The 23,943-nt window shown below is 42.5% G+C and overlaps 2 protein-coding genes across 9 annotated transcripts in view; both read right to left on the reverse strand.

Moving 5' to 3' along the window:
- Window positions 1-34: 34 nt before the first annotated feature.
- On the reverse strand, window positions 35-6,399 carry LOC110520121 (acetylcholine receptor subunit alpha). Of its 3 annotated transcripts, none has more exons than XR_016494749.1 (9): window positions 6,067-6,307; window positions 5,116-5,258; window positions 4,966-5,010; window positions 4,506-4,615; window positions 3,929-4,124; window positions 3,474-3,711; window positions 1,773-2,009; window positions 968-1,207; window positions 35-876 (listed from the first exon to the last, which is right to left on the reverse strand). XR_016494749.1 is itself a non-coding variant. In XM_021597196.3 (9 exons), the coding sequence occupies exons 1-9, from the start codon at window positions 6,110-6,112 to the stop codon at window positions 745-747; spliced, it is 1,374 nt and encodes a 457-aa protein (XP_021452871.1). In that variant the 5' UTR covers window positions 6,113-6,399; the 3' UTR covers window positions 35-744. The 3 variants fall into 3 exon arrangements, 2 of the variants coding, with proteins under 2 accessions (XP_021452871.1, XP_036830343.2); XM_021597196.3 differs by having other exon boundaries at window positions 1,786-2,009; window positions 6,067-6,399; XM_036974448.2 differs by having other exon boundaries at window positions 1,786-2,009; window positions 5,116-5,329; window positions 6,067-6,308.
- A 3,753-nt stretch (window positions 6,400-10,152) lies between these two features.
- LOC110520122 (N-chimaerin) overlaps window positions 10,153-23,943 on the reverse strand; it is a 46,926-nt gene continuing 33,135 nt past the window's right edge. For 3 of the 6 annotated variants that reach the window (XM_090229800.1, XM_021597197.3, XM_036974450.2), the window contains 6 exons: window positions 23,195-23,279; window positions 14,492-14,665; window positions 13,765-13,842; window positions 12,792-12,929; window positions 11,179-11,284; window positions 10,153-11,032 (listed from right to left, as the gene is read on the reverse strand). In XM_090229800.1, coding sequence (XP_090085926.1) covers window positions 10,861-11,032; window positions 11,179-11,284; window positions 12,792-12,929; window positions 13,765-13,842; window positions 14,492-14,665; window positions 23,195-23,231 — 705 coding nt within the window. In that variant the 5' untranslated portion in view covers window positions 23,232-23,279 and the 3' untranslated portion in view covers window positions 10,153-10,860. Of the gene's footprint in view, window positions 11,033-11,178; window positions 11,285-12,791; window positions 12,930-13,764; window positions 13,843-14,491; window positions 14,666-19,819; window positions 20,404-22,436; window positions 22,533-23,194; window positions 23,280-23,943 lie in introns of those variants that run through there. The other 3 variants (XM_090229802.1, XM_090229801.1, XM_090229803.1) reach the window with 3 other exon arrangements.

Raw genomic sequence — 23,943 nt, forward strand, 5'->3', positions numbered from 1 at the left:
TTAGTATACAGATATAGAAAATTGACTACCAGGGTCAAGTATGGACTTTATTTATTAAATACTGAATTATAGATTCATGAAAACATATAAAAAAATGCATTGAGGAACTAGAACAAATACCTTGATTACAATAAACTTGATTAGAATGTGGCTCAACTGCTCGAAAATTAACACACATTAGTGAAAATATGGATAAACATGCATGCACCCAGCAATCTGAGCTAATTGTATGTTTCAGGTAAGACCCAGACAAAGTCGAAGTAACAACAGTTTATTAATAGAACAGGGGCATGCAAAAGGCAGGTCAAGGGCCGGCAGAGGTAAGTAATCCAGATAGGTGGGGCAAAGATACAGGACAGCAGGCAGGGTCAGGGGCAGACAGAATGGTCAACTAGGAAACAGGAACAATCGAGCGACAGGAGCAGAAGGAAAACTGCTGGTGAGCTTGACAAAAGAAAGCAAACAGGCAACAGACAAACAGAGAACAGGGGATAATGGGGAAGATGGACGACACCTGGAGGGGGTGGAGACAATCACAAAGACAGGTGAAACAGATCAGGGTGTGACAAATTGCAAACCACCCAATAATAATGCATGTTTATACTGTTAACAGGAGGGTCAAAAACAGCAGCAAGCAAGTCTACACACAGCAATATTTGACTTTTAGAGTCACTTAGGCCCAGAGGTTTTTCCTGGTCTGGTCAATTAAAACGTCTGGCACTATACATGACACACCGCAGACCTCTAGGGCGTCATGCTCAGCTCAATGAGACGGCCTGCGAACACCCCCAGTGTGCCAATGATACACACCCCCATGAACACACACAGCAGAATGTGATCCAGCACCATGGCCACAAACTTCCACTCTTCAGCAGCCTGGGAAAAGAGGAGAGCAATTAGAAACACGTAAACGGATACTTTAAGGAGAAATCTGTGGCAAGGATGGAAATGAACTCCAGAGTCTTACACTGTTGGACTCCTCATCAGATTTCATGGTCTCAGCGATGTACTTCACCCCCTCAATAGCACTGCGTACGTCGGGGTTCTTGGTGATGGGGGACTGGTAGGTGACTGCAGTAGGGGTGGGCTTGCCTGAGATGTCTGAGATGTCAAAGTCAGCACCATAGATGTTTTTATCCTGTTTCTCCTTTGCCGGACGTTTCATTGTTGAGAAAAACATGAGGTTGGGAATGGTGTCAATGAAAATCTGCGAAGAAAAAATAAGAACAGAAGTTATACTGAGGACAGGTAAAATACCTACAATGTGCCAAATTCAGACACTTATCTGGCTCCTCAATTTAACAATATCATGGTCAAATCAGAAAATACAGTCAACTATACAGTTATACAGTAAACAACTTCAGTCATCTATATTCTGTCACTAGATGGCAGTACTGGGGAGGGTACTTTTTTGTTGGTACTATTATGAAGACTTGATACCAGTGTGTCTGCCATGTTGTTTCATGAACAATTTGTGAATACTGTATGCTTAAAAATAGATACATTTCTACACTCTCACACACTCATAAGATTCACAAATCGGAATGCACAAGTCATCCTTTGTCTGTGTCATGTCATTTACATTGCAAATGAACCCAAATGTCATTGTTAGCAAAGCACCATGCTATTCAAACTTAACATTTACATTTGAGCCATTTAGCAGACGCTCTGATCCAGAGCGACTTACAGTAGCGAGTGCAGACATTTAACTTAACTCTAAGACCCTTCATATGTTTTTTTAGATTTCAAAAAACGAATAGTTAGAAATGTACCAGCTGTTCCCACCTTGCGAACCCAGGGGGACATGGTGTGAGTGCTGGGGGAACGGTGGTGGGTGTTGATGACGATGACAGTGATGATGATGGAGGCAATGACGAAAACCATGGTGAAGAGCATGTACTTCCCGATGAGCGGCACAGCACTGGATGTGGAGGGGATGAGCTCAACGATGACCAGCAGGAACACAGTCAGAGACAGCAGGACAGAGATACTCAGAGTCATCTTCTCACCTGAGGACACACACGTTCACAAAACTCAGGTCTGCAAAAGCAGGCGCGTACAGAAGCATTCATCTATGAAGAAAGGCACAATTGGAGCTTGCGATGAATGCAAACTATGTTCCGTTGTGACATAAGGTTATCATTTTCACAATTATAATTGTCACATACTAAATCAGTCATTCATACAGCGCGCAGACAGCTTTGAACAGTTCAGTGGAGAACCCAGGCTCATGACAGACTGAACACATGCTCATAGGGAGACAACTGAGCTTCATAACATCTAACTGTTGTTGAACACTGTGAGAGCAGTTAATAACGAGGTAAGAATGGGTAAAGCAAATACTACAGTCACAACATTGCTCCAGTGCAACTCAACTGTGACACCCGTTACAATTTAATTGAAAAATGAAAAAAAAAAAATCAATAAATAGTCATTTGGTCTCAGGACTTGGGGAGCTAATCCCCCCTCTGGTTGGTCCCCTTCTCTCAGATTAATTACAAGAGGGTGTGAAGTGAGTGAAGTGATCATTATGATAATTGATCTTCTGCATCGCTGCACACTGCAGCTTCAGAGAGAGACTGATAGCTAGAGACTGTCAGTGGCATCACACCCTTTAGGGCACTAACTCATTCTGACCACAGGGAGGAGCAGCCTCTGTCACAACTCTTATAGGCTTGGTCCAATTGAGCTCCTCCAACCTCTCTTTCAGTCCTCCACTAGATAGGTAGGAATTCTGCTCTTAACAAATGAACTGTGAGTTGGAGCCTGAACAATATTGCCTATACCATAGCTACAAGCAGGAGCAAAGAAATTAGTTGTTTAATTTGTCCCATCCCATGTAGCCTTCCTTACACATAGGCTTACACACAAACAACCTCAGGTAAGCAAACAGACACAATATAATTCCTAGTATGTGTTATTTTTAGTTGAACACCTTTACAACCAGAAGCCAATTTCCTGCTATTCTTCACACGTCTGCTGGGGTGTGTGCCCAAAACTTATTCACAGAGATTCTACAGTAGAATGTGAACTATGTGTTGTTTTTGCTGTTCAGTCAAATCAGTAAACCATTTTGCATCTCAGCCCCTCCACAGTATCATACTGTAGCAGCAGCCCCATCCGAGTTAGGCAGCCAGAGATGTATTATACATGAAAGGAAAGGCCTGCTCACAGACATGGCAGCACACAGGGTCTCTGGGTAATGAGGCAGGCCTCAACACTGGGAACAGGGCCAGATGCTCGCCGAGACACATCACTGGTACAGCTAATGTAGCTACTAGGAACTTCTGAAGCCAAGAGACAGTTAGGAGGACAAGCATGTAGTTGTACCAGCTGATACAGGTACTTCACAACCACAACGTAAACGATCAATGTCGCGGCTATGATGACAACATATATTTCAGTTCATCTTCAGCCACTTGAAAAATAAAAGGGATTTCGAACTGAAATGATTGAAGTGATGCAACACCAACCAGAGTCAGTGGGCAGATAGAAGACGAGGCCAGTGAGGAATGAGAAGAGCATGCAGGGGATGATGACGTTGACGATGAAGTAGAGGGGCAGCCGCAGCATCAGGAAGTGGTAGGTGATGTCCAAGTAGGGCGTGTCTGGGCAGCAGGCATAGTACACCCAGTGTTTCCAGCTGCGGTAGTCCTTCATCACCCACTCTCCACTCTCCATGAAGTTACTCAGGTCAGGACGATCGCTGTCCTGGTGGAGACAGGTAATCAAAATGTAATAAGGAAGCAACTGACCAGAAACGGCACAACCTTATTGGAAGGTTTTAGGACGTGGGGTGTTTTGTAATGGGACTTAGAACAATATGTCAAATCGGCACTGGGCTGTATGTGTATACACAGCTGTATCACAGGAGATACACAGGGGATCAATTAGAGAAATATGACAAAATAGTGATGATGATTATTACGGGATTGACGACAACCAAGTTGCCATCATAGGTCCAGGTACCCAGCTTCATGCTGCAGTTCTGCAGGTCGAAGGGGAAGTGCAGCACGATGATCTCACAGTAGCTCTTGAAGATGGCAGGGGGGTTCCACGTGATCATGCCAGTGTGTTCCAGCAGCACTTTGGTCTCGTGAACGATGGCAAAGTCACCATCAGCACTGTGGGCACACACAAACACGGGCATCAGCACGGGAGATAATGTTAACACAGAGGGACGTCCCTGCCTGGGGCTTGGCATGGCCCTGCCATCCCAGCATCCACACAGGCCAACCAACCAGAGCTGAGACTGGTACAGGTTGCTGTAGCATAGGAGCTGGTTGTCAGGGAGAAACAGCAGTGTGTCAGACGCAGGCATATGGTGTGGGGGGAACCTGTGATATAGAAGCCAGATTTAGCCCGATGCTATGTGAGCTCTTACCCACTATGCACAGGGGAAGATGGGAAACATCATGACATCCAGTCTGTCTGGTGACATTTTATCACAGTGAGAGAATGGTAAAAAAGAAAGACATTTGATGCAAATATGGCCTGAATCTTACTTGTTATAGAGAACGAGGTCAGGGCGCCAAATGTCAGTGGAGGGCACTCTTATCTTTTTGATTCCACCATAATCCTCAGGATTCCATTGCAAGTTCACGTCCTTCCATTGCTGTAAAATGACAGTACAAGGTACAAAGAGCATACAAAGAACATTTCAGATAGACTATTTGAAGTTCATGAAATGAAGTCTGATTCAGATGAAATTGACAAAGAGGGGATCATTTCAACATGGACTTTTTCCAGATAATGTTTTGTTACAGTTTCTTTAAAATGTATATAAATCAACGGTTTATAGGGATTGTTCACTGTATGTTCAGAAATAATTCTGGAATTCCTTCTATTAATTATCCATACTTACAACTTCCTTACCATTACTCTCTTACAAAATAGCCAGAAAGAAAAATACTTTCATCTCATATTTATATTGCCATGTTGATACAGGAAATGGCAGAAACAAACCTGTTTCAGTCGAACATTGCTGTTAACAATCTGGTTGACCTCATCCTGCAGAGAAAGAGAATTGATTTGAGTTTCTACATAGTGTTTGACAGTGATGTGAATTGCATGATAAATATTGATTGATTTGGGATGGTGTGATATCTTTATTACCACACTGATGAGTTGAATGAGCTGCAGGCCAACTGTAACCACCACTGGGTCCTTGAAGTGAGCGACAGGACGCACCACCTTGTTGTAGCCAGTGAACAGGGTTTTCACCAGACGGGTCTCATCATCAGAGCCCCAGGCAGAACCTCCAAGGAACACAGAGACAGCTTGGTGTATGGCTCGCATGGTACAGTTTGGGGTTTACAGCATCAGAAGACTGATAGACAGTGGTTCATGTAAGTGCAAATAGTATATTTATTATTAAAGGGCTTCCCTCCTTCCTTCCCTCATTCCTTCCTTCCTTAATTACTTTGAATCATACACTGTTATAGACCAGTGGTATACTATCATCGTGGGATGCTGGAGGTGATGGAGATGAGAGCTCTGTCAATACAGATAGTGTTTCAGACGTGACACCCGCTATTTCCGCTACATATTTGACCCATGCCGGAGCGGTATCCCATTTCATTTTCCTGCCTGCCTGCCCTTGAAATGAAACCTATTTTGCGCAAGAACGTACCCCGAGAGCTTGAAAGACGTTTTGAGACATTCAAAACAGTAAATCTATGAAAATTGGCTACAAATATACAGTGTATTTCACGAAACAATCGACTTGTGGAGTCAAACACAGATAGAGCACACATGCCCCTGTCAATCATCAGAGCCTAATGCGGGATGCCTTTTAAACTATTCCAGCATATCCAGCAGTCACTAGCTTAGCTAAGATATACATCAAGTAAGATTTTAAATCTTATAGTTAACTAAAGGATAAAGCATGACCAAGAATCAATGAGAAATTATCTGATGTAGATATCCCATGAATGAATTAGATTTGTAAGATATTCAAATATTGGTTTAGGATAGATTACCACCTAAAATATCCTGGCAAAGGTATGTTATAGTCGACAGAAGAACAGTCAGTAAGCCAACAGGCATGGTTAGAATATGCTTTACCTGTAAGAATGATAAGAAGATGAGAAACAAAAAGCAGCCGATTCATTTTTGTGTTATTTTCCCATCAAATCTGGGGTATCCAATGTCCTGAGTCTTCGAATAGAGGGTGAGCAGCTAGCAAGGTGACAACATTGATTTCTGTACTACTTCAAAACGTGGTCAGAATAATGGCAACGCTGACTTGCTGCTTCATGTTCTGTAATGGGGAACAGTATTGTTGTTCGCTGACACCACATGTTATGAGCCACCACCGATAGCTGTCATTTGAGAGGGTCACATTCTTTGTCATCCCTCACATGTTATAAGCTCTACATGGCTGGCTAATCTGGCACTGAAATATCTTACAGTGCAATACTTCCCATATTATTAGACAGTAATAGCATATGGCTGCTTTCCCAAAACATGCCATTTGTTGTGATATATTGACAATCAGGCTATCAGGATATTTGATATGGGTCCCATTGGTTAACTTGTGTTACATTATAATGTCCTTTCCAGAATAATTATTCGGGAATCCTATACGAGTAGTTTGAGAAAAACACAATGATTTTACATGTCAAATACAGTAATCAAACTGTCACTAAAGTTGTCCTGTTTGATCTCTAATAAATATGTTTTGTCTCCCTCTGAGGGTAATTTTGGACCAACATATCCACAACATCTATCCCATCTAGCTACTGCAAAAGAGTTTCCAGATGGCCAAGCATCACACCCCAACACCCCATCTCCACTGTACACCTGCCCCTCCCCACTAAGGCAATGATGGGACCAGGCAGATCCATTTCCCTACAGCCTCCACCTGTTCAATCAGCCAGTCACTCAACCAGCCGCATCATTCATCTTATTTAGTGGCAAATTGCAATTTTGTCAATGTCTGAATCAAGAGAGATCTGTCTCTCTACCCCCTCCACCCTCCCCATACCAATCATAGACCACCTGAATCCTACAACCTCTAAGTGGACCCAACCCATGTGACCCTGGAGAAACCCATTGAATCTGCTCATTCAACCTCAACGTGGTCAGGCAGTGGGACTGTGTCATCCTATCATTGCGGTTGAGAACCAGTTCATTCTTTCAGCAGGAGTCGGCCCTTATATAGCCCGGCGGGAGTTTCTCTCAGTCAGACCTATTTTAGTCTATTTTCTACATGTGATTAAAACGCTCTCTTAATCTGAATAATAGCAATGTGGTGTCTGTGGAGCATCTGCTCGGCGTGGCAGTGCATTGAGCATCTCCCGCTGCCTGTTTCTGCTCCCTACCAGATTATGTGGATTACACTTTCCACGGAGTGTGTTACTGGGATATTTTGACACAATATTTAACCCCAAAAATAGCATTTTAGTTTGATGTGTATTGTTTAATGTTCTGAAGATAAATTATATTTACTATCAATATATTCTATAATTTAACATGAATTACAATTAAAGCTATTCTAAGAGCTTTTTGATGTTGTAAGGGTATTTTACAGTAGGTCAATTGTTTCATGTACGTTTTGTTTTATGGGTATGATGGATGGGGGAAGGGTTGCCATGGCTGTATAGTATGGGATATTTGGTGATGCAATTTTATTTCATGTAAGCCTATGCTATTTAAAAATGTCCCCAAATTTCTACAATATGATAGTGACATAGGCTATAGAAAAATATAGTAAATGTCCACATTGAGAACTCAATATACGACTACCGTATCTGGGACAAGCATTACATACATTTTCCACTTCACATGGCTGAACTGAATATTTCAGCATATTTTAGCAGTTGGAAATGTAGGTCAGCCTATGCAGGACAAAATGTCACACGGCTTCATCCAATCAACAGAGAGAAGACAGTTATCTCATGGATCAGAAGCACTAAAACATTTAGATTCATTAATGTGCATATGAATCAGCCATCCCATGGTATATTTAGCAAATTCTATTTGATCTGCATGGAGATAGGTCTGTCATAACATTGTCACAGCAGTGTGTCTGAACATTTACATGGGTTTCTTGGTTTGGTCGGCTACTGGCTGCAGCTAATAGAGATGCATAATAAAAACGCTGAAATTAAATAGAATAACAAGAAATTACAATTTTGTTGACCAATCAACCGAAACTAGAGCTGCATTATTTCACCATTAATTCAAACCTAATGTAAATGATAAACCCCAGCGATAAAGACGTCAAGAGTTCCTGAACAGGTATAAATCATACTGAAATATGAATACAGTAGCCACAAAGATTTGAGTATAAAATGGGAAAGCATTAAAAAAGCATGAGGTGATTAACACAGAAAAGCTTGGGGCAGGTTCGTTTTGATCGTTTTTTTATAATCCAGCCTAAATGCTTAGTGTTTCCACTACGAGAACAATGGCAGAGCATTTAATGGGATTTCACATCATGGGATTTCACATGCTGTCATTCAGGATGGCTGTGGTTCTCCACCAAGAAACCATGGTCAGTGAGATCTCCTAAGGGGTATACTACAAAGCAGGATCAAGGAATTAGCCAGCTAACTTGCCTAAATATTTTTTGAATGAACTTTTACTTTTAAAGAAAGTTAAGCTTAAAATGGACATGCTCTAATTGACTCAACAACCAAAACACATATATAGTCAGGTCCATAATTATTGGCACCCTTGATAAAGATGAGCAAAAATTATTTTATAAAATAAATCATATAAATAGTGAGGAATATTGAATGCAAAAATTGTTTGGGAAATTATATTATTTTATACTGATACAATTGCTCAGTGAAAGAACATTTGTTTAACAAGTAATAAATAATGTGCTAAAAGAGATAGGTGTCAAAATTATTGGCACCCCTGTTTTCAATACTCTAGTACCCTTCCCTTGCGAGGAGAACGACACTGAGCCTTTTTCTAAAATGCGTTATGAGATTGGAGAACATATTGTAAAGGATGTTAGAACATTCCTCTATACACAATCTTTACAGATCCTTGATGTCCTTCATCTGTGCTTATGGACGGCCCTCATCAATTCAAACCACAGGTTTTCAATGGGGTTCAAGTCCAGAGACTGAGATGGCCATTGTAAAATGTTGATTTTATGGTCAATGAACCATTTATTTGTGGATTTTGATTAGTGCTTGGGGTTATTGTCTTGCTGGAAGATCCACTTGCGGCCAAGTGTCAGCCTCCTGGCAGAGGCACTCAGGTTTTTGGCCAAAAATGTCCTGTTACTTGGTAAAGTTGACGTTAACATCAAAGACACCAACACCATATTTTACTGTAGGTATGAGATACTTTTCTTCATATGCTTCTATTTTTGAACGCCAAACCCACCAGTGGTGTGCATGGTCAAAGAGCTCTAATTTCATGTAGTTTTTTTGCAAACAACATAGCTCAGTATTTGTATTATTTATTTTATACAGTCATTTTTGCTCATCTTTATCAAGGTTGCCAATAATTATGGACCTGACTGTTTAGCCTTCTTAATGAATCAGAAAATCAAACGTTTTTTATGGTTGCTTATTAAAGTTAGCTGGCTAACTCATTGATCCTATTTTATAGTAGAATCAATCAGGAAAAACACATGAACCAAAATAACAACAGCTTTAGTTCACTGGCAGCACAAATGCAAGGGTACACTTTGATCTTATAATGAGCTGTGAGTAAGGAAGATAAGACATTACTGGCTTTTGGAAAATGTGTGGAAAGAAATTGCTTGTGGGTTAATTAAACCTAAAAATGCATAAACCCCAAGTGACAATGTTTGCGTATGTATCCAGCAATTAAAAATCTGGATGGAGAGAAGGCCGTGCCTAAAGGTATTGTGGGTTTTGTTTTAATCTCAGAGCGAATCATTGTGATTGACACATAGTTTGAGGGGACGCTGCACACGGTCATGTGGGGCCTGGGCTGTCTATAGCACTGCCTGTTCATTTCAATATGCAGATTGAGAGGAACAGCCCCCTTTATCAAGGTCATTTTGCAAGTGCACGCAAATGTAGCATGCCATGTACTTCAATGTCTGGTGTCTGGACATATTTTACCATATTCTAAAATGAACATGCACTGCAATAAATGCTTATTCAACAGCTTCATTGTTACTGGAACAATTGCGATGACTCAGGCCATACCAGTGCATTTTCAGAAAGCAAGGTTTAATAAATTAAAATGTACATGAGCAAATTAAGTAAACAAATATTACAATAAAAAAACATTAACTGCACAAATGTAGTAGTTTGAATGCAATAAAGTTTTAAAAGTACAATGATTACTTGTTTTCTGATTGAAAGAGGCTTTGAATTTCCCCTAAAGAAGACTTGCATATAAAACAGCTGAAAAGGCAAAAAAGACAGGATCAGTCAAAGATCATTACAAAGGTTCAGAGAAGATACAGTAGTCTATTTCACATCCAGGTATACAATGTTTCACAAAAACAATTGCCTAATAGGCAACCGGGCGGGAGGTACTGTACATCTACAGGACAAATAATAGCAGAGTAACAATGTTTCACAATCTTTACCACATGCTGGGTTACTTCTACAAAGCTATACAAAATAAAGACGTGGCCAAGTCTGGTCCATCAGTGTTCTACACAAGCCCCGACAAAAATGGGGAGACAGACATGCAAGTTTAAGGTACATCATCATCCACACCCGTTACAGGGGAAGAAAAAGTGTGGTTCAGCGCTAATCCACTAGAAGTGGAAATGGATATATAACAAATGTAATACAAAGATTCCTTACTATTCAAGTCCTTGCACAAAAAAAGTGATTAGGCAGCATCAAGCCATTTTACAAAAAAAAGTGTCTCTTTCCTTCCATATCTCAGCAGAATGGATGTATGTTTTCAGAAGAGGATGTCTTCATTTTTTATGAGGAACTCCACCACCTGCCGTTGGTAACGGATGTCGTTGAGTGCTGTCATGGCATCCAGGTTTGGGGCACGCAGGAGGGTGGGCCCGAAAACAATGCCCAGGTTCTCGGCATTCATCAGGTTGTCCTTCTCATTCAACGTTACCCTGTAGAAGAGGCACATCAAGGAGAAGCAATTAACAATCTGAGCCTTCAATTATAACCATATGTCTGAGATAAACAAGCATGCTCTTACAAATCACCAGGGTAACACATTGTTTTGTAGAGAAGCTAGAGGGTGTCAATAACTTACCTCTTTAAATGGACCATGAGGTACCTCAGGGTTTCACTGTGTGCTGCAGGCAGAAGTTCCAGAGCCTCACGGAAGGCCTCTTGCTGCTTCTCTGGGTCTTCCAGCTCTGAGAAGCAAACAGAAGCACGGGGTGAAAGCAGAGCAGTCTCTCTGTCTACAGACTCTCACAAGACACTCTCAAAACCTCCCATAGCAATATCCGTGCTCAATGGTTCTCACTGAAATGATTTACTATTTGTGTTTGGGCCTTTTACCATTGAAGACCATTAGAGACCATAACAATGAAACCATTAGAACTGCTGTAGCCTAATGGTTTGCTTGTTCACCAGGAATGGTCTAACAGTAACTAATCCAGACCTTTTTGAAGGGGACATTTCCTGGACACAGGTTACAGCGTAAAAGAAGAACAAACTAATTTGCTTTCATGGAGGACTGGCTTGAATTGTGAGGATGACCACACTATTTATTTTAATCATTAAGCAAATCTATTGGTTTTCTACCCAAAGTTGCAAAGGCAATGTTGTGAACTATTGAATAAAACAAACGAGACCAGTATTTGGATAAAAGAGTGTGGTTGTATAGCAGATACAGTGGCATCTAGTGGTCAAAACCTGGTATTTTCACACTACTTTTTGGTAAATAATGTGAGTGACTTCAATTACTAATTTCTCTGAACAATGAAAAAAACCCACCAGATTCACAGAGAATACATTTCATAGTATGGAGAAGCAATACTCCAAGCCGTGGCGTTATACTACTTGACAAACATAGAGAACTGATTCTGTATACTGGTTGTTGGGGTGGGGTTGGCATGGGGTGTGGGCGTCAGTGGGTGGCTTTTGACTATTATTTTGGATTCATTGTGTCTTACGCATTGGTAGGAAGAAGTTTGGTCCAAATCGGATGTTGGGTACTATATTTATTGAATATTATCTGAATCGTATAAATTAAAATTGACAATTTGGGTGCAATCAATTAGCTTAATTTATCTGAGATAACACTTAATTTCAACAAAATAATGTTTCAGGAATGTGAATCTTACCTGTTTCTAACTACAGAAAGAATTTCAGAATAATCTGAGATGGTGGGTGTCATGGCTTGGCGAAATGACATGGAACAAGGGTTTTCCCCTTCACATCAGAGTGCACTCAAGTCGATATAACTGATTACCACACAAGTCATTTTCTAAAACAGAACCATAAGAACTTCAAAGGGAGAGAAGCATCTGATGCTCATTTTATGTGGACTGCATGAAAGTACATTACATTCTCCACTGAATGCCCAGGATTGTTAATAACGATACATAAATAGTGGAAATTCAGTAAACACAACAATGAAAACTCAAAAACATCATGACCTATTTTGCAGAACCATTTCTGAACACTCACAGAGCAAAAAGGAAGACCTGAATACATTTTCACTGAATGCTTCCATAATGCATCATGGCTTTAATGTTGAGGGATTTACATAATTCAACCACATATATGAAAAGGCACACCAATGGTAGTTCTTCTTGCATGGTACATTTTCCGTGGTGCTGGTGCGTGACTGAAACAATTATACATGGTTTTAACCAGCAGAGAAGAGGAAAAAGCTGCTTTTGTTGAACTCACTTGCAACCTCAATGAACCTGGGGTAGGCATCGTATGAGATGACAGGAATGGGTAAATCCCTGAGGTACAGTTTAAGTGCTCCCGTGATGATGTTGATATCTTCATAAGCGTTTGCAGAGATGTCTGTCTTCTCACCATCTGTGAAGAGATATAACACATTTGTTAGAAAAGAGGGAAGAACTGTCTGGATGTGCATAAGACATTGCATTACATTCGTCTTGCTGATTGAACTCAAGGAAATTGAGTTCAATCAGCATGGTGTGCTTGTGGTGTAGTGTAAGGTGAGGACTAAAGGGATTGTGGCTGGTCCTCTGCTTTGACTCGCCTGGCCTGCTTTCCTCCGACTGTTCCTGAGTCCGACACAGTATCCAGAGCAGGCCATGGCCTAATTCTGAGGGTCTACATATCACAGTGTTGTGAGCTGGAATGACACTCTTGTCATAGGTGATCTCCCATACACTGGTCTAGCTAAGGTTCAGCCCATAGCTCCAGGGTTGCCCTCAATCCATTTCTAAACTCACTCTGCACTGGGCAGAGAACGAGGCAGGCTAACTACCTCTTTAACTGGAGTAGATAAATGAAGTTGGAGGTTTAATACTACGGTGAATTACATTTCGGTCAGCTACAGCCTTTGGACTAGTCCAATAACGGCCGTTGAACTAGTCCAATAATTTGCCATCCCCAGAGCTGGCCCATGGCCCTATCTGTAAATCCTGTGAGTGGACCGTGTCAGGACGAGCCATGCTCTCCAGATGGAGATGAATCCCTCCACAAATGTGTCACTTTCCCATTAATCACAAATATGCAAACACATCGCATTGCCAACATTTAACTCAAAGATTAGTTCAATGTAAACCATCACATTGAGCACACATGAAGGCGCTAAGAGCTGACAAGCACGCTACTGTGAGAGGCACCCGAGGGGTTTGTTAACACCCGAACAGAAGGATAGGGGTGTCAAAAGAAGACACACCTCTGTCAAATGCCGACTTGACATCTTCGACTGAATCGCTGAATCCAGACATTCTGTAGAGCCCTTCAGACTTCAGACCTATGACAGAGGGATAGAGAGGGATTCATGAAAAATTCTGCATTTACATAACACAACATAGGACTGAAGTAGGCATCCAAGAGCAAAATAAATAGAGGCAAATTCACCTTCGGCGGTCACCTTGGGCAACATAGAGAATGTCATTAACAGCTCTTCAATATGCATGAGAAATTAAGAACGTCTACAATAGCACGCAGGGAATAACATGGGCAGATGCAAATAGTTTTCCGCACCATTGGACAAAATAATAAAGACATAAATCAAACATAGCATTAGTTACAGACGTAGATTACCGGGCTAGACAATGAGGTAGAAATGAGGGTTTTACATCGTTGAGTGATTCAACTGGAATGCAATCAACTGAGGCAGCAGCAGCAACACAGTAAACTATACTCCATTACACATGTACAATTACCAGGCCTCCCATCAGCTCTCCAAGTCATATCAATGGATAGGACCAACGCTACAATCATTCGTCCTTCACCTTCTACTACCTACACTGAATTGTGTTTGTGTGCAAGTCCATCACATTACATTACAATTCCGTTGCAATTCTCAAAATATAACATTTCCTGAAAAGGAAAGAGGGAGTGAATGGTGTAATTTCCAAGTATTTTAATAGAGCCATGGCCATCTATCTTCTGCTCACCTCTTGATTCAATTTCCTGTATGCACATGTCCACTACCATGGGTCGCTTGGTGTTGTGAGCTTTCACCAGAGTTGTTAGCTCACAGCTGTACACTTTCTTGACGTGTTTCAGGTCTGGCACGCAGTTGCGGGGTACCATAGTGGAGCACTGCTTGTGGACGTTCAAACCACAATCTGAAAGAAAAGAGGAGACTCAGAGTGGACAACCTAAGAGGGATATCTGCCAATGATACGATCTTCCAGGGAAATAATAGACCTGATTGAGCATTGAAGTGTACCAAAATGATTAGCCTGCATCCCCCAAATTGCTCATTTCATTTTAGTTGACTGGCTTGTTTTGTTTTTGCTTGCTAAGGCCTACATCATCTTGATCAATATTTGCCGTCGGCATGTCATTGGACGACTGGAGAATTCTGTCCAAGCTGTTGACTTCACTCACTGGTCAGCTGCCAGGGGTGTTATTGGAGTCACCTTGAGCACCGGAGTGGAACACAGGTCCACAAACAATCCCTCATTCAGACAGTGTGCCATTCATGCATAAAAAGAATTCATAACAAATTCCACAAAGTTTGATCTTATAGCAACCAAATGTATTCTTGATTTTCCTATGTAGCTTGGTTTGTTTTGTCATTTTTACACACAAAAATAATTTGTAGCTCAACATGCTCCTGATTTATGCTCTTCTAAGCAGTGAATATGTATTTTTAATGAGCATCTCACGCTGCTTTGGTCTTCAGTACTAGTGATTGGGGCCTGAGGTGCAACTGCCTGCCTCAGAATCAGAGCAGATATCAGCTTGTAGGGAGCACAGCACACTAAGCACAGCACAGCAGCCTACAGAGAACAGACGCAGAGCGACTCCTGCTCCGCTTTGTAACAGAGGCTCTTAGAAGGAATTAGAGGCCACTGAAAACAACGTGGCCTGGAGGAGGGAGAGTCAAGCATGCATGCTCCATTCTCCTCCAGAATCTGGGCTCGCACACAATGGCTGTGCAGGCAGAAATTCAGCCGCGGCGGGCAACATCAGACCTAGATTCAGAGGAAATATGTCATCAATTTTGCTACTCAAATATCAATAATTAAAAAATCACAAAAAGACTATGATCTACTGGTATAACTATACATATTTTGATTAATATGGGCCCTCAGAGAAATTTCACCAGGCTTTATTCATGTGCATTGATGCAGAAATGTAATTACGTTTAAGAGATGATTCTCTTAAGGGTATGAGACAGGCAGTGTAATAGAGGGCAGCCTCTCACCAGGCACAGGTCTGCTGAACTGGTGTTGTGCATGTGAGCACGCACGCACGCACACACACACAATGATGTGGTGGGAGAGCCCCAAGGGAGCCTAGGAGCCTGCAGAAAGACACTGCTTTACTGCACTGTCAGCTCTGTTGCCATGGCGAGGAGAAGACACTCCAGTGAGGATAAGCTCTGCTCTGATATGGCTAAAAGGGTTTGACACTGGAGGTGGGGAAAGAGGTAAGGGTCCAGTCCCGCTGGTAGCCAATCAACACCTTATCATGTAGTTTAACCTTTACCGTGCCTGGGATCCCCAATGGTTCTCTATCTCACCATCTCTAATGCCACAGCATAATACACCATCTCTAACGGCAGCAGCATAATACACCATCTCTAACGGCAGCAGCATAATACACCATTTCTAATGGCAGCAGCATAATACACCATCTCTAACGGCAGCAGCATAATACACCATCTCTAATGGCAGCAGCATAATACACCATCTCTAACGGCAGCAGCATAATACACCATCTCTAATGGCAGCAGCATAATACACCATCTCTAATGGCAGCAGCATAATACACCATCTCTAATGGCAGCAGCATAATACACCATCTCTAATGGCAGCAGCATGATACACCATCTCTAATGGCAGCAGCATGATACACCATATCTAATGGTAGCAGCATGATACACCATCTCTAATGGCAGCAGCATGATACACCATCTCTAATGGCAGCAGCATGATACACCATCTCTAACGGCAGCAGCATGATACACCATCTCTAATGGTAGCAGCATGATACACCATCTCTAATGGCAGCAGCATGATACACCATCTCTAATGGCAGCAGCATGATACACCATCTCTAATGGCAGCAGCATGATACACCATCTCTAACGGCAGCAGCATGATACACCATCTCTAATGGTAGCAGCATGATACACCATCTCTAATGGCAGCAGCATGATACACCATCTCTAATGGCAGCAGCATGATACACCATCTCTAATGGCAGCAGCATGATACACCATCTCTAATGGCAGCAGCATGATACACCATCTCTAATGGCAGCAGCATGATACACCATCTCTAATGGCAGCAGCATGATACACCATCTCTAACGGCAGCAGCATGATACACCATCTCTAATGGTAGCAGCATGATACACCATCTCTAATGGCAGCAGCATGATACACCATCTCTAATGGCAGCAGCATGATACACCATCTCTAATGGCAGCAGCATGATACACCATCTCTAATGGCAGCAGCATGATACACCATCTCTAATGGCAGCAGCATGATACACCATCTCTAACGGCAGCAGCATGATACACCATCTCTAATGGTAGCAGCATGATACACCATCTCTAATGGCAGCAGCATGATACACCATCTCTAATGGCAGCAGCATGATACACCATCTCTAATGGCAGCAGCATGATACACCATCTCTAATGGCAGCAGCATGATACACCATCTCTAATGGCAGCAGCATGATACACCATCTCTAATGGCAGCAGCATGATACACCATCTCTAATGGTAGCAGCATATGTAATATTATATGTAGTTCTCCATCATCAAATCAAATTGTATGTGTCACATGTGCCGAATACAACACTCAGCGTTCTGGGGGCGGGGGGGGGGGGGGGGGGGGGGGGGGCAATGCAAATAGTCTTGGTAACCATTTGATTACCTGTTCAGGAATCTAATGGCTTGGGGGTAGAAGCTATTTAGGAGCCTCTTGGACCTAGACTTGGTGCTTCCGGTACAGCTTGCCATGAGGTAGCAGAGAGAACAGTCTATGGCTAGGGTGGCTGGAGTCTTTGACAATTTTTAGGGCCTTCCTCTGACACCGCCTGGTATAGAGGTCCTGGGTGGCAGGAAGCTTGGCCCCGGTGATGTACTGGGCCGTACGCACTAACCTCTATAGTGCCTTGCGGTCAGAGGCCGAGCAGTTGCCGTACCAGGTAGTAATGCAACCCGTCAGGATGTTCTCGATGGTGCAGCTGTAAAACATTTTGAGGATCTGAGGACCCATGCCAAATCTTTTCAGTCTCCTGAGGGGGAATAGATTTTGTCGTGCCCTCTTCACGACTGTCTTGGTGTGATTGGACCATGTTAGTTTGTTGGTGATGTGGACGCCAAGCTCTCAACCTGCTCCACTACAGCCCCGTTGGTGAGAATGGGGGTGTGCTTGGTCCTCCTTTTCCTGTAGTCCACAATAATCTCCTTTGTCTTGATCATGTTGAGGGAGAGGTTGTTGTCCTTGCACTACACGGTCAGGTCTCTGACCTCCTCCCTATAGGCTGTCTCATCATTGTCGGTGATCAGGCCTACCACTGTTGTGTCATCAGAAAACTTAATGATGGTGTTGGAGTCGTGTCTGGCCGTGCAGTCATGAGTGAACAGGGAGTACAGGAGGGGGCTGAGCACGCACCCCTGAGGGGCCCTCGTGTTGAGGATCAGCGTGGCGGATGTGTTGTTACCTACCCTTACCACCTCGGGACAGCCCGTCAGGAAGTCTAGGATCTAGTTGGAGAGAGAGGTGTTTAGTCCTACGGTCCTTAGCTTAGTGTTGAGCTTTGTAGCACTAAGGTGTTGAACACGGAGCTGTAGTCAATGAATAGCATTCTCACATAGGTGTTCCTTTTGTCCATATGGGAAAGGGCAGTGTGGAGTGCAATAGAGATTGCATCATCTGTGGATCTGTTGGTGCGGTATGCAAATTAGAGTAGGTCTAGGGTTTCTGGGATAATGATGTTGATGTGAGCCATGACCAGCCTTTCAAAGCATTTCATGGCTACAGACGTGAGTGCTACAGGTCGGTAGTCATTTAGGCAGGTTACCTTAGTATTCTTGGGCGGTCTGCTTGAAACATGTTGTTATTACAGACTCAGAACTGGAGAGGTTGAAACTGTCAGTCAAGACACTTGCCAGTTGGTCAGCGCATGCTCAGAGTACACTTCTTGGTAATCCATCTAGCCCTGTGGTCTTGTGAATGTTGACCTGTTGACCTGTTTGAAGGTCTTACTCACATCGGCTGAGGAGAGTGTGATCGTATAGTCGTCCGGGAACAGCTGATGCTCTCATGCATGTTTCAGTCTTACTTGCCTCGAAGCGAGCATAGAAGTAATTTAGCTCGTCTGGTAGGCAGGCTCGTGTCACTGGGCAGCTCTCGGCTGTGCTTCCCTTTGTAGTCTGTAATAGTTTGCAAGCCCTGCCACGTCTGACGAGCGTCAGAGCCGGTGTGACTCAATCTTAGTCCTGTATTGATGTTTTGCCTGTTTGATGGTTCGTCGAAGGGCATCGCGGGATTTCTTATATGCTTCCGGGTTAGAGTCCCGCTCCTTGAAAGCAGCAGCTCTCCGATTTAGCTCAGTGCGAATGTTGCCTGTAATCCATGGCTTCTGGTTTGGGTATGTACTGTACGTACAGTCACTGTGTGGACGACGTCACCGATGCACTTATTGATGAAGCCAGTAACTGATGTGGTGTACTCCTCAATGCCATCGGAAGAATCCCGGAACATATTCCAGTCTGAGCTAGCAAAACAGTCCTGTAGTTTAGCATCTGCTTCATCTGACCACTTTTTTATAGACCAAGTCACTGGTGCTTCCGGCTTGAATTTTGTCTTGTAAGCAGGAATCAGGAGGATAGATTTATGATTTGCCAAATGGAGAGCAAGGGAGAGCTTTGTACGTGTCTCTGTGTGTGGAGTAAAGGTGGTTGAGAATTCGTTTTTTCTCTGGTTGCACATTTAACATGATGATAGAAACGAGGTAAAAAGGATTTAAGTTTCCCTGCATTAAAGTCCTCGGCCACTTGGAGCGCTGCCTCTGTATGAGTGTTTTCCTGTTTGCCTATGGCTGTATACAGCTCATTGAGCGCGGTTTTAGTGCCAGTATCTGTCTGTGGTGGTACGTAGACAGCTACGAAAAATACAGATGAAAACTCTCTAGGTAGATAGTGTGGCCTACAGCTTATCATGAGATACTCTACCTCAGGCGAGCAAAACCATTGAGACTTCCAGCTGTTGTTCACATATATGCATAGGCCCCCGCCCCGTGTCTTACCAGAGACTGCTGTTCTGTCCTGCCGATGGGGTGTATAACCCGCCAGCTGTTTGTTCTTAATCTCGTCGCTCAGCCACAACTCGGTGAAACATAAGATATTACAGTTTTTAATGTCCCGTTGGTAGGATATACATGCTTTCAGCTCGTCCCATTTGTTTTCCAGCGATTGAACATTAGCCAGCAGGATGGAAGGCAATGGCAGATTAGCCACTCGTCACCTGATCCTCGCAAGGCACCCTGATCTCTTTCCGCGAAATCTGCGTTTCCTTCTCCAGTGAATAACGGGGATCTGGGCCTGGTCGGGTGTCTGTATTATATCCCTCCCGTCCGACTCATTGAACTCTTCGTCCAGTTTGACGTGAGCATTCGCAGTTCTGATTTTTGGTCATAAGAGACGGTAGCAGCAACATTATGTACAAAACAAGTTACGAACAACATGAAAAAACAAACAAAATAGCACGGTTGGTTAAGAGCCGATAAGACGGCAGCCCTCCCCTCCGGCACCATCGTAGTTGCATAGAATGGGGTTGAATAGAGAATGGGCTGTGTGACCGAGCTCTCTGGTTTTTAATGCGGGAGGAAATGGAGTTCCTTCCCAGAGCTCAGAGCCCAGAGCCCAGAGCTTTGTTTTCTTCATGGGCATGATGGTAGGAGACTGGGGGGCGTCCTCTGATGAGGAAATGTGGCACAACAAGCACTGGCAGGGTCTGGCTTCCTGGCGCTTGCCCAAAAACACATACAGAAAGAAAGGGGGAGCACATTTTTGGAATGCTAAATTCAAACATCGCATAAGACTTCACTGTCCTAGATTCTGGTCGCCATGGGTTTTGTCTGAAGGAATGGCAAAAAAAGTCTGTAGAGAATCTCCAAAAATAGGCGCTTTTCATTCGATTGTCATCTGCTTTCTAAGGCAGCGCATAAATAATTCATGGCTCAGCTTCCACAGACATATGTGTGGCTCACTTTGACACATCAATAATATATTAAACACACACATCAGTCCATGTTAATACCTCATTATCAACACCTGGGGACTTCTGTTAATCAAAAAACAATGATAAAAACATTATTATTTTTTAATAATTTCGGATATTTTGTACATGTGAAATCATTCACGTGGTTTTTGGACACGTGAATTTCTCACTTGTTTTCTCCCCACATTACATTATTTTTCACATGATTATGTTCACCACTTCCAGCTATATCTGGTCTCCCATCTAGGGACCAACCAGAACCAAACCTGCTTAGCTTCAGAGGCAAACTAGAAGTGGGATGCAGGGTGATACATTGCTGGAATGAATGTGACAAAACTTCAAAAAGGCAGCGAAAGCAAAGGCCAGGGTAACAACAAAAAATAGCAGAAAAGAGGGAGGCGTTATATTTAATTGCGTTATCATTATTATTATATATTTTTTTATTTAATTATCACTGAATACAATTTTTTTTACCCTCACATTTAAAAAGTATTTCCTTGCAATATTTGGTTTTGCTATTAATACTTTGGGGTTTATGTTTTGCTTTCAGTATCATTATTTTTGTTGGCAATTCGAAGAATGTTGTTCTCGACTTCAGAAGTTTTGCTTGATATTAATGGTGCAAAAGTAACTCACTTAATAGAGGATTACACCATATAATAACACTATTACTCTATTGAAGGTGTTTTAAGCCGCAATCTTTAATTGAAACATTAACAAAGTGTATCCCCGCCACAGTTTCGGTAAAAAGCAGAGGGATGGGGCTGGAGAAATGCAACCACTCTTAAATCCATAGATTACGCTAAGAATGCATGGAATAACCATCCATGATATCAACATTTTTGTTTTAAACATGTTTGTTTACATTTAATTTGCATACAAACATTGGAGTTTTCTTACATGTGAAACAATCACGTGAAAGTTTTTCACATACGAAACTGCAAATTCGATTTTTACATGTGGTTGTTTTTCACATGTGAAACTACATATCCAATTTCCACGTGAAAGTTAACATGTGAAACCACAAATTTCATGTGAAACTGCAATTCACATGTAAGGCGAAAACATGTCATTTTCCTCGCATGTTAATAAAAGGTGGTGTTAACATGTGAACTCTAATATGGTTCCACAAATGCTCAACATGTGAAAACAGATACTGTATTTCATATGTGAAAATACGATTTTTCACACGTGAAACTGCAAATTTGACATGTTTTCTTTTTTGTAAGGGTGGTGTGAGGGTGGTTTGCTCTCAAGCTAATTAGTTAATTAATTAGCTAATTAGTTCATCCTTTTTAGAGACCTTCACAATGGCAAAACATGCATTCACCGCAGAAATATGATCCCATTTTTAACATACGACATTCATGGGATGCCACAATTATACCACATTTTTATGTTATCCTAGCATTATAAAATGGCTTGTTAACTAATATCATGTGGTAATAAAAATTATATAAAATCACTATAATACATTCAAAAAACATTTTTAAAACACTTGATGGGAACAAAGGAATCTCATGACTATACTGTACATCTTGTAAATGGCTCCAAAACATCAGCTACTGGTTATTGTTCAAAAGGCAGCAAAATCACTCAACTAGTAATATCAGCCCTGATTGGATAAATAGGCCTAGACGTACACGTGTTAGAACATTGTGAATCTATTCAGAGACCATCAAGTGAGTATTTCCGCATGAATCCACAGAGGCATTCTCAACCCCCCACTTCCCCTGCAACTGGAGCAGAGAGAGAGAGAGAGAGAGAGAGAGAGAGAGAGAGAGAGATAGCGAAGAGAAGGGAGAGAGGGCGAGAGAGCGAGAGACAGTCTGAGTCCGAACGCCACTGTACATTATGATAATGGACTGATCAATATGACAGGATATAGAGTGCATATAGAGTGCATATAGAGTGCATATAAGTACACTATTAGTCTGACGTTGAGTGGAAAACAACTGCTTTGAACATTACGTGAGAATATGGGAATTTTCATTATAGCTTGTAATTTGAACAGTGGAATAGTAGCCATAAGCAGACTCATCAACTTGACCTCTCATTCATTATAACAGTAACACACAATCTGCTCTTAGAGCATGGCTTTCACATTAGTGGGAGTATGGATTACATCACACTGAGTAAATGCTTGATGTTGAGTTCTTATTTCACTCTATTATACAACTCCTCTAATCTATTCCCAACACATGGCGGGATTTTAGATTAAGGGACGCAATAGGACACATACTTACAAACACTCACATTAAAAAGCAGGTTACCCACATACTGGGGTGAGAACATAAAAATCCATTACATAAATAGAGAACAGCGTGTTGTTAAGAAAAGAGCAGCCAGGAGCAGCAGCTGTATAGTGGCTGTCTACTGTTAAGTATAGCACAGTACGTACCTGCACACTTGACTCCCTGAGCCTTCAGCCCCCACATGAAGTTGGCACAGTATTCACACCAGTGAGGTCCCCGGAACGTGTGGACCTGGAGGATAGTAAGAGAGAGAGAGCGCGAGAGAGAGAGAGAGAGAGAGAGAGAGAGCTGGCAGTCAGAAGCTGCAGTCATGTACTGCACAGGTACCATACCTTCCCCAGGTTGCCCTGGAGAAAACCACAATGCCGGCGTCTTAAACTAGTTAAATAAAAGGGATTATCTCTGTGTGTGTGTTGTAGATTAGGGGCGTTTAGAGCCCAGTCAAATCAGACAGGATGTCTAGTCCATGCTAACCATTAATGAGTGGCCAGGCTGAATAGTGGTGGTGGTGATGTGATGGTGATGCAGAACGGGGGAGGATGGGTGGGCACCGTTGACCCTGTGCCAGTGTGAGGGGGCATGTTGTCATGGAAATGTGCTACGGCAACGGTTAAAGGATTCTGACGCAGGGTAGGGAGCTCCCACTCCGCCAGGCAACATAACAACAGCTCAGCCAATCAGGAGTGCCTGATCCAGACCTCTGGGCAGGAGGCAGTGCTGCCACCCTCTGAGGTGTTTTCCTACATGACGGAGGCAATAATGGCCCCTTTGATATGAGGTGAGAATACTAGCGCCATCAACAATACACTGTGTGAACTCACTATGGGAGCAGGGAAAGCAAGAGAAGATCGCCAGTAAAACAATCTGCCACGGTATGCAATAGAGAAGATGGTAC

Source organism: Oncorhynchus mykiss, chromosome 3 (genome assembly GCF_057628025.1).
Source record: "Oncorhynchus mykiss isolate SJ-2025 chromosome 3, ASM5762802v1, whole genome shotgun sequence".
Classification (NCBI taxonomy): Eukaryota; Metazoa; Chordata; class Actinopteri; order Salmoniformes; family Salmonidae; genus Oncorhynchus; species Oncorhynchus mykiss.